This window comes from Lytechinus variegatus, chromosome 8 (assembly GCF_018143015.1).
Source record: "Lytechinus variegatus isolate NC3 chromosome 8, Lvar_3.0, whole genome shotgun sequence".
NCBI lineage: Eukaryota > Metazoa > Echinodermata > Echinoidea > Temnopleuroida > Toxopneustidae > Lytechinus > Lytechinus variegatus.
Genome location: NC_054747.1, coordinates 25464739 through 25481933, shown reverse-complemented (window position 1 = coordinate 25481933; position 17195 = coordinate 25464739). Strand labels below are relative to the sequence as shown.

The 17195-nt window shown below is 36.7% G+C and overlaps 1 protein-coding gene across 3 annotated transcripts in view; it reads left to right on the top strand.

Moving 5' to 3' along the window:
- Positions 1-5455: 5455 nt before the first annotated feature.
- Positions 5456-17195, top strand: part of LOC446187 (glycogen synthase kinase-3) — a 33606-nt gene continuing 21866 nt past the window's right edge. Inside the window, exon 1 of one of the 3 annotated variants that reach the window (XM_041614804.1) lies at positions 5456-5743. In XM_041614804.1, coding sequence (XP_041470738.1) covers positions 5701-5743 — 43 coding nt within the window. In that variant the 5' untranslated portion in view covers positions 5456-5700. Of the gene's footprint in view, positions 5744-15055; positions 16311-17195 lie in introns of those variants that run through there. The other 2 variants (XM_041614803.1, XM_041614805.1) reach the window with 2 other exon arrangements.

Sequence of the window (17195 nt, the reverse complement as noted above, 5' to 3'; positions counted from 1 at the left end):
AGTGAGAGGGTTTTCTCAGCAAACTACCTACGTGTGTATGTAGGTCAACATACATGTATACATGTACATGTAGCTGATGATGGAAACAAGTAGGCCTTGAGAGAAAACAGTACACTGTATTGCGCAATATGGTAACATTTCTTGTAGCCTTGTACATCATGCATTTCTATAAAGCCATCTGTACAAGCAGTCAAGTATGGGTACATGTACAGGTAGATCAGGGAAAAAAAATTACACAGCGGCTTAGGTTGCTTTTGCCCCTAAAATGCTGTTAAGAGCCCACAAAAACTAAAAAAATAGCACCTGAAATTCATATACATGTACATAGTAGGGTCCAATGTGCCAAATTGGAATGGGTGAAGTCAAAAGCAGCACCCCCCCCCCCATAAAAATAACAATAATGATAATAATGATTAATGAAAAAAATGTACAAATGAATAAATAAATTAAATAAATGAATAAATAAATAAACAAATAAATCCCTGACACACTCTTTAGGTGGCCATTACAATTACTATTGTACAATGCCTTCTTTTTAATAGTTTGTTGTACGCGAGCAAATTGGAGGCTGAATGTCAAACATTCGTACCGTTGCACACAAGACGTACCATCCAAAATGTACCGTTGCACGGCTTTAGGAGATGACATCACAATACATTTAATTTAATTCATTGCGCTCAGTAAAAATGAAGGTGCAATACGCGTATACATGTAAGCCTGCTGGCTAAATGCGTAATGCTGCGCAAAGTCATGTGCGCTTGTGGGAATTTGCTTTTTGCTCCCAATATTTTTGCTCCCTTTTCATAGATTACTGGAGAGAAAAACTTTTGTTTTTTCATATTTTCGCTAAATTTTGAAGCGTTGTACAACACAAATAGCGAATATTATTTGTGCAATGGTGCAAGATTTCGCATTCGGTAAAAGTTCGAAAGGAACGCTGTATTCAACTCGGCTAAGTAACCCCTCGTTGAATAGAGCATCTTTCTTTCACCTCATGCGAAATCTTGCACCATCGCACTTATGCCTATTCGCTCTTTGTATATGGTGCATACAATTTCTGTGCACACATATCCAATAGGCCTGTCACAATTCTGTGATACAGTCATTAGAATTGCTCACGAGCGAGATCACTGGGTATATCACATTCGTTGTGCGAAGTATACATACATGTACATTTAAACTGTCCTCTAAACTTCACGCGAGTGTGTGTGTGGTAGGTGGAGGGATATAAAAGCTCATTAGAAGTAGCCCTAAATTACACTGTACATCATATGTGCTGGCCATGACAGAATGAGTCACACAGTACTAATTAGATTGATTTACATTGTGCTAACTCAAGCCATCAATAAAAACAATACAAGGCATGTTGGCAGAACAGGGTTCTAGTATTTACCAATATCAGATGGCCAGTTGGCAGCTTATAAACAAACATTGAGTTGGAACTGGAAAGATTTGAAATGGCCTGTCTAGTTTTTTTTGGGCAACTTTACACTGCACTTTACAGGGTATTATTAAAAAATAGATGTAATATTCCTTCTCATAAAAGGTATAGTGGCTGTCAACCCCATTGATTCTGTGAACTTAGCTGAAAATATTTAATTTTGTATATCTGGCACTCTCTCTTGATATTGGTTTAGACCTATGTTAATTTTTAAAGGGCACATCAAAGTTTGAACACTGAAATTATATCATTAAGAATTTGATGTACATGTATGTACCAGAAAGCTTCATCATATCCAGATTTTTTCGGTCTATTCCATACTTGAGAATTATTTTTATTTTGATTGGACACCTGATCAAGAGAGGTACTGTAATGCTTTTCACACTGCATTTTCTTAACCCCATACTGTCCTTAACCCTGGACTAACCCCATTAAACTACTATTTTTTTTTTTCGATTCACACTGTCTTTCTTAACCCCATACTATCTGCTCAGCCATGGTTAATGCCTTAACCCCGGACTACCCTATCCCTCAACTCATGAATATGGATGATTTTACCATACTGAGCCTGATTAACATGCAATTCGACTTCTGTGATTGGCTAATGCTTAGCCCCACTTGCTCCCTGATTTGTTTTCACACTGCATCTCTTAGCACCGCAATTTTTGTGCTAGCACAACAATAAGCCGGCTAACCCTGCTTTTTGCAGGGCCAGATAGTACGGTACTATTTACCGTGCTAGCCCACTTTGCTAAAATGTACATGTAGTGTGAAAAAGAAGTGGGCTAAGCTTAACCCCAAGAAATTGGTGGGGCTAAGACCCCCCCCCCCCCTTAGCCCCACCAATTTAGGACAAAAAGTGCAGTGTGAAAAAGCATATTAATTCCTGTACAATAAACCCCCATTCTTCATCAAATCAAATACACATGGTTTATCATCATGTCAATTGTCATTAACAGTTTTTTTTTCTTTTTCACAGTTTTCACACCAAAATAATTTTAGGCTGCATGCCCATACATAGTGACAGAATTTTCAGGGATTACCAACATGTAAAAGGGGGGTTGAGACAGAAAAGGGTACTTGTTCTCTTGTCACATTTTCATTAGAACCTCCACCCCCCCCCCCAATAAAAAAAGGTCAGATTAATAATGTTTATAAATGTACAAATGAGATAATTCATCTGGGCTTTAATCCAGGGCGATAGCCAGAGATGCTCTATTATAACTGACCTTCACTATTTAAATGCCCTTGTCATCGACCGTTAATGGATCCTTTTTTGTCTTTTACGCTATATAAAAAGAAAAAAAAAGATTGTGCTGTAAATTTAGAAATGTCCTCTTTGGAAAATGGTGCTGTACTAAATATGATATGATATCTGAAAAACTACATGTATAAGGGGGGGGGGGGTGTAGAGTAGGAGTAAGATTTCAATAATTGCAATTTGCACGTACATGTACAGTACATGTAGGCAAGTACTCCTATCCCCATCCCTCCCTTGTTCCCATTTTTAATTGTGTTGATCAATAGCATGTTAAAGTCTGATACATGCATGTATAGGATTTAGGATTTGAATTGGTATTTTTCAACCTCCATGTTCATTAATTCATAGATAGTAAATTCTTAAACTCTTTGAAGGGCTACATGTACTACCTGTTACCTGTAATTATCATACCAAGCAAAATATTTGAATGCTACAATACATGATGGCCTACACTTGGGGCCTACATACAATAGCTTTACCTGCAAATTTAAATGTATGTCCTACCCCTTTCATAACATTATTTGACCTTGGGAAACATGCATTCAGTGCTGTGTGCAACATGCATAAAGCATGCATCCAGGTATAAAACAGACCAGTTCTCAAGCTGAGCGCGACCAGCGCTGTTGCAACCAACCAATCTTCCCTCCTCTGCGTGATGCCTGGGGTGCTGTGTGATGACGTGAAACAAATGCATAATTATTTCAATTTATTACATGTAATGAGATGCATGGCCTAGAGCCCTGATGCATACTAACCTGCATTCATACATTGTACATGTATTTGACCGAGAATGTAATGTACACAGTCACAGTGCTTGCCCCCAGCAAAACTCTTCGTCCATATGAATTTTAGTAATACATAAGACTTGTATAGCGCACTTTCCATCTTGATAAGATGCTCAAGGCGCTTCACAGCATAACAACAAAAACAAGTATACATGTTTGAACATAATGTAGGCTACAGTGTAGTCGTTGCGTATACAGGTGTGTTTTTAGATTGAATTTTGAATATCATGTTCATTAGAATTTGTGCAGATTACTGTTCACAATATACGTGTACACATATTTACATGAACATTTCAGCCTCCATACTGTGCTGTGTGTGTTCTCACGAAAAAAATCAGTTCATGTTAATACACTCAGTGTTGTCTGTAGGGAGGGGGGGTACATGATGACTTTAAGGGCGAATGATCCCCATAGTCGCCCCCACATGTTGTGGAAGAGCCCCCTGCCCCTAATGTTTTTAATTCAAGAATGAACAGCTCGAGGTAAATTATAGAAATAAATTGCCCTGATGTAATTTATCAATGATTTCTCCATGTAATATCAACATTGACCTTGGTCCCGTAACGATAAAGGCTAGCGATTTATTGATCGTACGCTTAATTTTCGCAATTGATTGTACATTGTAATCAATGGAATCAATCGTAGAAAAGTGTTAACGATCATTGAGCTTTGTGTTTGATGGGCCCCTGGACATACATTGTATAGTACACTGTATGTACTGTACCACTGTATGCCCGCTTCGAAATCCAAATTATGTATGTACATGTAGATTATTGTATGTACATGTAGATTACTGATTACATACAAATGTATGAGAGACATTTGGGACATTCACTGTACACCTGCATTACTTATGGTGTCTTTGAACAATAGAGGTTGATCTACATTATGTACATTTAGCTACAATATGTAGCCTTCATATTGTTACTGGCAGTAATTCTGATGTACAATAGCATGCACAGATCTGTCCAGGTTACAGTACTTTCTCTTTTTGTCATACAACAAAAATGTAGATGACATACATGTACATGTAAATTCAAGTTGAACCTAATGCATATTGTACAGTACATGTCTATTCTACTTATTTTATGAATTTGCACAGCAAACTATAAAAGTCAGTGCGACGTACATGTAAAGCAGATATTGTTTTGGCCACTTGCATTGGGCTCATTCTTTAATCCTCAGTCTGTGCATGTACGGTAATTCACTGTAGAGGATTTAACCCCCATTCTGGTGAAAATCACCTGATTTTTTTTTTTGGGGGGGGTGTTTTGTTTTGTCTTTATTTATTTTGGGGGTATGTTTGTTTTCTTTTTTCATTTTTGGTTTGTTTTTATAAGCACTCGTGGGCATTTTCACCGTACGTGACGTTACACGGCACAATTTTACACACTTTTCATTGTGTGTATGATTATTTTTAAAACAACGAATGATGGGAGTTTGCTTGAGATAATCATACACACAGTGAAAAGTGTAAAATTGTGCCGTGCAGCATCAGTTGAGTTACCGTGAAAATGCCCATGTACACTAAATGATTTGATGCACTGTAATGTGTTCTTTAGTTCTACATGTACAAGTTAGTTTTGAGAAAAATGAAAGAAAAATGTAAGTGAAGGTTTGATAAAACTCCATCAACGATAAAAAAAGTTTTTAATGTTTGAATTTGTTAATTTTGGGAGGTCAGATGTTTGTACATGTAACTATCCCATTCATCATGTTCTATATCTATTTCATTAAAAAAATTAATTCTCCTACTCTACATTTTTGAAAGTCAGACACATTTCAGTGGTCTTATAAATTAATTTGCCATAAATATATTTGGCAGGTTTTTTTCAATCTTTTGCACTGTCTTTGTGTGTATCATGAATGCTTAAAAATAACAAAATTAAACTTGTTCATCTTTATATTATTCCACCTCTAAATACAGATTCATGACGTTTGACCTGAGAAGTGCACTAATGGTGGCAGGGTTCCATATATAAACTTGTAAAAAAAAAAATAAAAAATAAGGCATAATAGCAACCGTATACCAACCAAAGAGACTGATATTTGCACACAAGTTTGCCTAAGGGCAAGAGAAGTAGACTCTTATTAATGACAAGCTGATTGGTCAGTGCCCTTTGGATTTATGATTTGGAGGCAGCTGATTGGCTGAGTGGAGGCAAACGCCCACAACACACCCCTGCCCTGCCCACTAATTAAATGTTCCTGCAATGGCAGCCATGCATGTATCCCATCAACGACGTTCCCAACACGGTTCGTAAACCCTTACCCTTTTTGTGTGATCATTAGGCATGTATACTGACATCTTGCAGTGCACACTGGCTTGCAGTTTGAGCATTTTACTAAACTATTCATCTGTACTTTCAGACTATCTTTCACTTTATGCTTAAAGCTTGAAGGCAGATCCTTTAGCATCTCTGCAGACTGCAGTATGCTTTCATCCTCTTGCATCAAGATTGGAATATTTTGAACTGTCTTTCATCTTTTCAATATATGCTTTTATGTATTTCATATTCAGAGGTTGGGTTGAACTGATGCTTGTATTTCATTGCCTGACATGATGACCCCTTTTTCTCCTGGCCAAATGATGTTCTTCCCATTTTCATAGGCTTTGCTCTCCTATTGCATCATACACTGCTCTTTTCACCCTGTTGCCCATGACTACATTGTATATTACTAGTAAGGAATAAATTTGTGTACATGTACATGTTATACTGACATAGCACCAGTCACCAGGATACATATTTTCCCCCAGGGTTTGGGAAGCGAGGAGGATGGTCTGTTTCATGGTTATAAATGTTGGTTGATGCAACAACACAAATTTTAGTATTAAAAACTTCTGTCTTTGAAGCATCATTCACAATTTTTATGCAAGTACATAAAGGCCTTTTTTCAGGATTATTTCACCTTCCATATCAGCTGTCTTTCTCCTACAGTACATTGAATTCTCTTCATTTCTTTGTCTCTCTCTCCTTCCAGGGCTCCTCCACTCCCTCTCTCCCTTTCTCTCTCCTTACCAGCACTTGTAAAGTTAGCTCTTCATCGCTTCAGTGTATGTAGCATGATTTTTTTGTGATATCTTACATGTACAAACTGAACATTATAGCATTCCTCTCATTGTAGTGAATTTCCCGTACACTCTCACTCTTTTTTGTGGCAAACTTTATACCGTATTATTTCATGGTTTTTACTTCAAGTGTTTTGAGAGGTACTTTCAGATATGTGTTTCTTTAACACGGTAAAATTGTCACTGAAATATTGATTTAAAATGGTTCCATGACATTTGCTCCAAAGGAAAATCTGCACGTTATAAAGCCAAACACAAAACCTAGTCTCAAAAACTAAATAAACCCCAATCCTTATCTTTGCATTATTATGAACCAAAAACTGTATCACTATTCTAACTCAAACCCAATACCCTTTGAGATATTAAAGCTTGTGTATAGTTTTGGTAAATCCACCAAAATGCACCTATCACTATTCCAATTCATTGCTAGCTAACATAAATGGATATGCCGTATAACAGTTATGATGTGGAGGATATGAAATGAAAATGTGTTTTACAGGATAAATTTTGCGATTTTACATGTACATGGAAATTTAACTTGATCGGGTCACCCGATCAAATTAAAATATCTGTGTGTTTTTGTCTTTCAATTAAATCCTATTCCAAATCATGGAATGGGCTGAAACTTTCAAGATATGTTCTTTGTCTGTAACTTTTGGATATCTAATCACTAAATTTATAAGATAAGTGCTTGAATGCCCATTTTTTAATTTAAAACATGCATCGCCGAGAGAGGGCGCTATATATATATCCAAGATTTGAATATTTGAAATTTTCTCAGAGAAGTGCAGTTGGAAAAATATCTAACGGTCTCTACGCTTCAGTAAGACTGTCATATTACATGTAGATGATATTCGATTATCAATCACATTATTGAGCCTTTACCAAAGCTATACACAGGCTTTAAGACAGGAGCAGGAGCAAATGTTGTCACCCTGAAATTGTGGTTTAGCTATGGATAGCCAACAGTGCATGTTCAATTTATCAGCTCATTTGACACTGAAATTATCTGTCTGGGAATAATTTCATAGTGCTTTTAATAATAGATTTCCTTACCATTACATGAACTAAAGTAGACTGATACGAATAAAGGTGAACTTGCTTTTTGACAAAAATGGCAAAGTATTTTTAAAATACATGTGAAACACAATGCAATTTGTGTTTCTGCATTTTTACCAGACTGTATATTGCCAGGATGTGCTGATATTCATAATGCTGGGCTTAGAAGTGATTCTGCATTTGGACATGTTCATCAAAACTAAATGCTGGACAGTGTTCTGTTTTGGAGAAGGGGTTTTGAACAAATATTTGCAAAGTGCACTGCACGTCAAACAAATATCCCTCTCAAATTTTGATTGAGATTTGATTTGCTGGTCCGTAAGGAAATCAACTTTTGGGCTTGAAGTATTTAAACATAATTCTCAAAAGGTTCATACAGGTACATGTACCGTACATGTATGCCAAACTCAGTTTCAAAGCAAACCACAGCTAGTGCACGCTCACAGATACATTGCAAACTTGCTGTTTGATTTTTTTTTAATTAAAATGTACATGCATAATCACTCCCAGCCTTAATCACTTTCAGTTTCAATCTTTTTAATAATTTTTTTTAGCATCTCAATTGCATTGAGAGTGGGGGCTGTAGTACATGTACATGTAATACCTGGTTTAAATTATTTTTTGTATCACATTTATTCCACTTAAACATGAAATGACAATTTTTTTACCTTGGGTCCAATAAGCAAGTGTGCAACTGGGCATAAATCCAATATTGTTGCCTCTTTAAAAACTTATTTATAATTATAATAGCATTTTAGCCATAATTTTGCCAATTTGGGGTCTTTTTCAGTAGCTGGTTGTGGTGTGAGTCAGGCAATAAGGAATATTCTGCTTTTAAATACTTCACACAGAACAACCCAATTTTTAGAATAATACCAAAAAATCATCCTTGGTAGTGCATTATGTATTTTAAACCAGTCCATCCATCCATCCCTCCTTCACTTGTGACTGTGTCTCATCACATAGTGAATTCATTTTCTACACTACTGCAACATACATGTATAGCAATTAAATACTGACATCTTCATTTGTTTCTCTGTGAAAAGTGGAACTGTATCATTTTCTGTTTGAAAATTAATATCTACATGTACTATCATACTTTTCATTATTCAATACATACATGTGTACAGTAACAATTGCTTTAAATGGCATGGCTATATTATGGTTTACATGTACATGTTGGTCTTAATACAGAGTATATGAACATGGCTATTGACATTCCTGGCATTATGGCATGAACTTTAATTTTTTAATTATTAACAATTAAATGTTTAATATGTACATGTACATCTAGTTTCTGTATAAATGTTTTAATACCATTCTACTACACTCTTTTTTCTGCAATGAATATTGTATATAATGTATTCATTCAAAAATATAATTTAAAAACATACACTGCATTATTCTCATTGGCATTGTATACATTTATTATCATGAAAGTCATCCCACAATATCATGTATTGATTCTTTGAATAAAAAATCAATGCATCTCTCGTGAAGCGTAGTGCCGCTAGATCCAGGGGAGAATGTACGTGTGCCCACATGTATGTATCGGTGTGTGTATCCCCCATACACATGAACTGTCGATCTCCGCAGGAACAAGAGCATCGCGTATCCAAGGTGATGAAGTTTGCTGGATATGCATTCAATACCTTCCTGGGTTTTTTTCTTTGAATCATAAAGCCTGGCTCTCTATTTTTATCAGATGACAGATTTCAGTCGCTGCTATTTTATTGCAAATTGTTTCTGATTGATATAGAGAAATGTTCTTTCAAATGTGTAATGGGAGGGTGTGTAATGTAAATCCAGAGACCTATGTTGTACAATAACTACAAACTCTTTGAATTACATGTATCCAAAGGGGTGGGGTGGTAATTGGAATAAATGGTAGATCTTTTGCCCCATTTCATGCTTACCTCGTGTGCCCCCCCCCCTCCCCTTCCTCAAAAAATTGTAATAATGATAAATGAAATTAAATCAATTGAAATAAAAAAACACTAATAAAATAAAATGGTAATCAAAATAAAAACAAAATAGAACAAAAAAATAAAAGAATAGGGCATCGGCCTACATCTTGTATATTTTTTTGTAAATGATTAAAAATCTTTGATACAGTGCCTGAAATATTAGATTTCAAATTGCACCTTTCACATACATGTACATGTGAATTGGCCAAAACAATTTTGTCTCACCTGCATCTATAGCAGAGTGAGACTATACATGTGTAGGCGCCGTTTTCCAACGACGGCGGCGTCAACATTAAAACCTGAGGTTAAGTTTTTGAAATGACATCATAACTTAGAACGTATAGGACCTAGTTCATGAAACTTGGCCATAAGGTTTATCAAGTATTACTGAATATCCTATTAGAGTTTCATGTCACATGACCAAGGTCAAAGGTCATTTAGGGTCAATGAACTTAGACCATGTTTGGGGAATCAACATCAAAATCTTAACCTGAGGTTAAGTTTTTGAAATGTCACCATAACTTTATATGGACCTACATGTAGTTCATTAAACTTGGACATAAGGTTAATCAAGTATCACCACACATCCTGCATGAGTTTCACGTCATATGACCAAGGTCAAAGGTCATTTACATGTAGGGTCAATGACCTTTGGCAGATTTGGGGGAATCTGTTGAATTACAATCAAAACTTTAAGTTTTTGGATCTCATTCATGAAACTTAAACATAACAGTAATCAAGTATCACTGAACATCCCGTACAAGTTTCAGGTCACATGATCAAGTTCAAAGGTCATTTAAGGTCAATGAACTTTGGCCGAATTGTTGGTATTTGTTGAAGTACAGTGTACCATCATAACTTTGAAAGTATGTTGGTCTAGTTCATAAAACTTGGACATAAGAGTAATCAAGTATTACTGAACATCCTGTGCGCATTTTAGGTCACATGACCAAGGTCAAAGGTCAATCAACTTTGGCCATATAGGGGGTATCTGTTGAATTACCATCATAACTTTGCAAGTTTATTGATCTGACTTTTGAAACTTGGATGTACATGTAAGAGTAATCAAGTATCACTGAATATCCTGTGCAAGTTTCAGGTCACATGATCAAGGTCAAAGGTCATGTGAGGTCAATGAACTTTGGCCACATTGGGGGTATTTCTTGAATTACCATCCTATCTCTGTAAAGTGTATTGGTCTAGTTCATAAAACGTGGAAATAAGAGTAAGCAAGTATCCCTGAACATCTTATGCGAGTTATAGTAGTTTTCAAAGTTAGCACTGCTGCTATGTTGAATCGCTTGATGCAGGTGCGATGGCCAGAGGCATTCCACTTGTTTATTATTTTCATTGCCATTATATTAGTCTTTGGACATTAAGCTTTAACATGGCAGTTACATTAATGGAATTTTTCTAGGACTCCATTGAGCATTTCAGTCCTGGGGGGTGTTTCATAAAGCTGTTTGTATAAAGGTAAGAACGACTGGGGATCTTTTCTTGTGGTAAATGGTACATGTATATTGATTGGCAATGGTTATGTGCGCATGAAGGGATCACTGGTTGTTCTTAAAGTTGCTCTTAACTTACAAACAGATTTATAATTAGCCCACAATGTTTTTTTCCCCTTAAATCCCCATTTATCACAATAAAGCTCAAGAAGATTTAGGCAGGTACATGTGTACAATGTACTGTAAGTTGTGAAAAGTAGCCCCCCAAAATTAAAATAAAAATACCGTAAGTAACGGTGTATTAACCGCACCTTTTTCTCGGCGGGATAGAAGCAAAAGTCGGGGGTGCGGTTTATACACGGTGACGGGTCTGAGCCAGCCCGCCGTAACCCCTCCCGTACATGTACGATGTCTGCCAGATCACAACACATCGAGTGGCCGGGCGTAGCCGCCCAGGCAATGTCGTTTAGAGGGGTATGAGCCGAGGGTAATGGGAAGCAATTATTATGATCTTAATCAAATATTGTCCATAACAAACGCACCCACCTTCATGACACTAATTTTGACTTTATTCTTGATTCAAAGTAGTGAAGTTCCCTGGCTAATTTAAAAGAGACGCCAAGCATACTCGGTAATATTTTGTCACTGTTGCTGAGCGAGAGTTGAGTGAGCTTAATTATTGCGTTGTAATGTGGTTGTAGTGCGACTTAAGCTGGCGCTATTCAAAGTCCCTTTTCGCGCCAGCTTGTTTTTTTTCCTTCCTGTTTGCTTTTCATAAGATACCATGTAAACCACGCACGAGAGAGACGGCACGAAGCCGTAAAAAACAACTGGAAAAAATGTCAATTTCTTTGTTTCTTGAACCTTCCTGTAATCCCGTATCCAAAATTCATGCTAAGACATCAAATTTCTGAAAGTGATTGTGAGATTGTGATGCAAGAAATGTGAATGTTTCTTCCTCCTACGCTGGGAAAGACACAGATCATAATTTGATAAGATGTACTGGCATGACTGGTACTGTATCGTAGTTTGCAATGTAATGGCAGTGCTGTGTGTGTACACTGTGAGGTGAGTGAGTGTATAAGTTGCCAATATTGTCGGCCGGGGACCGTTCTTTCTAACATTTGTAGATGAATTGATCAAGAACAGCATATTTCCGCATACCGGTAATCTCTTTGGATACTTTGAAATCTTAAAAACTTAGATTTTGTTTCTTCGTACATGTACCTCAAATATGCATGTAAATGTGAGAATTTTTTTTTTTTTTTTTAGTCCAAAGTTGGGGGTGCGGTTAAAACACGGGTGCGGTTAATACACCGTTACTTACGGTATATAAATTTCTTTTCCTCGTGGATTGTTTAGAATCTTTGGGTAGAGAATATTTGATACCGCTTCTCCATATTAGATGAGCAGTGTTACGAACCTCCATCTGTTGATCAGTAAACATGTGATTGAGGATGCTATAAAATGTACATGTTTTTTGCATTGAGAAGTGGTTTGAGTTTGCATGCACTCTGAAGACACTGACAGAAACTGCACCTGTGTATTGGTAAACCTTATATTATAATGGCAAAGAGTTGATTACCGGTATTGTAATCAGGGACGTAAGAGGGAGGCTACAACTGCTCTGACTTTATGTACATTGCTACTGACATTGTACAGCACATTTTTTTTTAATAATTCTATAGGCACTGTATCGTTGCCATGGAAGCATTGACCACACCTCTATCGATATGGCACTCCACAACATTGGTTCATTCACACAAATAAGCCACGCCTCTTTAAATCACTCTGCAATGTGCACAGTACTCTATGCTTTGTGTTGATGTCAATGTCATTGCTCTTGTCTACAATAGACCCCGCCCCCTCTAACCGCATTCTACAATCTACTCTGTTTAAATACTTCATAGCAACAACATGCAAGTCACATGTGCACTCCATGCATGCCACTCTCTATGACCTTCCATGTGTATCTTGTCAATGAAAGGTCGTCTATTTTCCAATGTGCTGGAGCTTAAAATGGGACAGCTTCCAGCCAAAAATCGATAAAGGAGGGGGTAAAACAGTTATACTCCTTTAGTGATTGTCATAAAGGGGTGCTGTGACAATGGGCAAGGCTTTTGTTTACAATGGACTATTGTTGTCAAGGGGGATTCCTTGAATGTATTGCATGGATGAGCACATGCTGTGAATGGAGGTATTTAAAGCACAATAATGCAATGTACAAAATGTACGTGTACATACATGTATGTACTTGTAGAAATGTTCTGTACATTAAAGTCTGGAGGATACATGTACTGACTACAAAATGGGGAATTTTACATCCCAAACTCTTGCAAATCATTGCTCAATAGTAATTAGAATAACATTGATGTCATGTCACAACAATTTTTTAATGCTAATTTTAAATGAATTTATGCGTAAAAATGCTTCTTTATTTGTTGACCGATTTTGATTTTTTTTCCCATCTTGTAGAGCTTCATGAGGTTCAGCAAACTTGTACACAGAATTTTGAAATTTTGACTGGAAACTTATTTATGCTACATGTACATTATTTATGTGAAATTTATTCAAAATCACATAAAAAATGATTTTTATTTGTTGACCAATTTTCCTTTTTTCATCCATCTAGTAGAATGTACATGTACATAAGGCTCACCAAACCTCCACACAGAATTTTGAAATTTTGACTAGAAAATTATTTATTCTTTAACAAATTTATTCATAAATCACAAAAAAATCTGTTTGCTTTTAAAATGGTACAATGTAGCTCTATGTGGGGATACAAAACTTCTAGTTTTACACAGAATTTTGAAACTCATTCGATATGCTAATTTATGCATATTTTTTTCAAAACTCACAAAAAATGTTTATTTGTTGACCATTTTTTTCCTATCTGAGAGCTACATGAGGTTCACCAAGATTCGACACCGAATTTCGAAATTTTGACTTGAAAATTATTTATGCTAATTTATATGAAATTTATTCATAAATCACAAAAATGTCTTCTCTATATCTTCATCAAATTCAATTCTGTTTCCTCAATCATGTCTCCAATGTAATTCACTAGTGTCAACTGGGCTGAAATTAAAAATTGTGTTAAATTTCTTTGTGAGATGCTGGATGAGCACGACATCATTGATGTGCCTAGTTATAATTTATGTCTGCAATTGATGGGGATATTAAGAGTTGGGTTTTTTTTATTACTCAGAAGTTAAATTTAAAAAATTATGATTGTGTGTGCAAAGAAGTTCAATGTCACCATACTGCACTTTGTTTTACACATCAGCATCATGCAAATACATGTACATGGAATTACACTGTAGCCTACACATACATTAAAGAGAAATTCCAGTAGTTGCAGTAAACACTGATTTCATGAGAAAGTCTGTAAAAAAAGGCTTAATTGTCAGTATATCATCGAGGATCTAGATCTGGTACAGTTACATTAACTGAACTTTGTGAAATCTTGAAATCTACGCTGAAAAATGTTCACAACGAAGATCCCCAACACAGGTAAGCGCACGTGGGACAATGTATAATTATTGATTAGAGCGTCGGGCCCCGACGCTCTACCTGAATCCTGTGCTTATTTGCTGATTTCTCAGCAATTACACAATTTCTTCCAGAATCCTTTGGCACATGCGTTTTATTTATACAAACAGACATTTTGTTGGTCATTTCATTGGATTCTGTACGAACTCATTTGATATCGTTACCAAAACTAGCATTTACCTTTAATTGACATTGAAGGTATGCATTTGGGAATGTGAATTACCGGTACATGTATGCTTGTTCATGAAAGGAAGATGCATTCTTTCCCCTTTTCTTGATCATGTAGCAAGCACGCCAGGTATGCCACCATATTGACAGCTGGGTATCTGAATGAATCATTGAAGTAGGGCATTCAGCCTCAAATTGGCAACCATCCCAATGCCAGTCTCAAGTACATGTACACACAGATTTGCACATACTGTACTCACACACACACACAAACTCTATGTACATTTAAAGCCCAGCTGTACATTTGTACACATGTTGGTGCTCAGTGTAATCAGCATATTACATGTACATGGTGGATGTTTCTGTGCTGTGTGTATTGTGCAGACCCTGTATTGAAGTGTTCACATGCTCCGCTGCTGATCTCAAAAGCTTGTGTACATTTGGGGATCAGTTCAGACTTCACATCCAAGTCAGGGACACCGAGCTCTTCCTCTCATTGTCCATTCCTTGCGCAATCAAAACAAACCGTATTGTGCATTGTCTGAAAAAAAGGACACTCCATTTGGGAAGTTCATCATTCTGGCCGGAGATCCGTGGAGGGTCTGTTTTGACAGGAGGGATTGCAGCTCCTATTGATTTGTTTCAAACTGCTGCAGTTTGCACTTGGATGTTTGAAAACTTTGGAATTTTACCAGGAGAGGTTTGTGTGATTTGCACAGCTGAGCATCTACGCACACTGGGTAGGACGAGCAACGCAGGGTGTCGAGTTACAGTGTTTACAGTCAAGACGTCGACACCTCTGCCTTTCAAATCTTGCTGCTCTTGAGATTTAATTATTTCATTTCAAGATTAATAATACTGTATGCAAGAAGTGGTGATTGTGGATTATTGAATCTTGACTGTTCTTTTCTAACAATATCAGACCAATCAATCTGATTTGAAAGGGTAGGACTACTATGATATTTTTTAGTTGAAACCTGTTGGAGATCTGAATTTTCAGGATCAAAACATTTTTGAAATCTTCCCTCATCCTACAGTCGCTGGATTCCAAGACCTGCACAAGAAGTGGATCATTCCAATTTGTGTATCGGCCTGATCGCATACGAGTATGGAAATCTTGAGGGCAATCATCTTGTGATCAGTATTCAAATCAATTCCTGCCAATTTTTTTTAATACATGTACGGTACATGTATACGTACATCTTGATGTGATCCTGCCAGCTTCGACAAGCTTTCTAGATTTTGTTTAAAAACCATTTCTGCAGTTTAATACTCGAAGAGAATATTGAATTTTTGCAAGTATAGTGGATCCTTTCTAAATTGGATTCCTTGCTGTCTTTGACACAGCGTTTCTTTTGGATGATACTTTGTGCTTTGATGTTTGAGGAAATTTTGCCCCTTCTCCGGAGATTTCACAATGTGCACTGTGGAGCGCCCAGCAAGCGGGGAGTGGTCGACACATCGTCGACCTGTATCGTCAGCCTACAGCAAAATCGTCACACCACGCATTTCATCAACAAAAATCTTGCCTCCTACTTCCACTTCAAAATCAATGAGTATGTGCTTCAAAAAAAATATTACTAGTCAATGTTTCCGATGTAGCCAAGAAATTCATAATAAAGAGAGACATTTTTTTGTGGGGGGTGGATGGGTGGATGATGGTTAATTGGCAATTTAAACTGAAACTGGAATGTCACACAGCTCAAGAGACGATTGAGCAGCGCAATTCTTATGCACACGTCCAATGGGATATCACAATTTTAATAGTGATACAGTATTCAAATTGCACAGTCTGAGCTATTAAAATCCCAGGTGAATTACTGTACATTCGTTAGGTTGGGGTTTTAAAGTTTGCATTTTATGAGAGCTGGAATACAGTTATGATTATGAATTTTCTCTACAGCTTTGATAATTGCATCAAGGTATTATGAATAGGGAATTGTTGAATATAAACCTAGGGGATATACACGAGGCATTTCCAATTCTGATGTTCCAAGTGAAGCCTTCAGTATGACCTGGGGATTATTGATGCTTTCATAATGATTTTTTTGGGGGGCGGGGCATTTCTCTCATGTAATATTTGTAATTGATTGACCTATATTTATTTTACAAAAATAATTTCAAGTGGTTTACTGTACACTTGTTTTTCTTATATTATTTCTCCCTTTTTTGCAGCATTGAGTTTAAAATACAAAATATCTGAAGTTAGAGATAAAAATGTGAAACAAATATGCTTGAAGTTTGACAGATTTTATCACTTTATGCGAACAAGATCGAGCTGGCACCCCGGTGCCTCAATGAAACCATAACTAGAGGAAATGCCATATGATTCAGCCTATTACGGACCGATCATCCCCTCACAGCAAAAAGGTCGTTAAATCCTGTATTTATGTAAGGACTTCTGCCCTTGTGGCTTTTGACTGATAATATCATGTGTAATG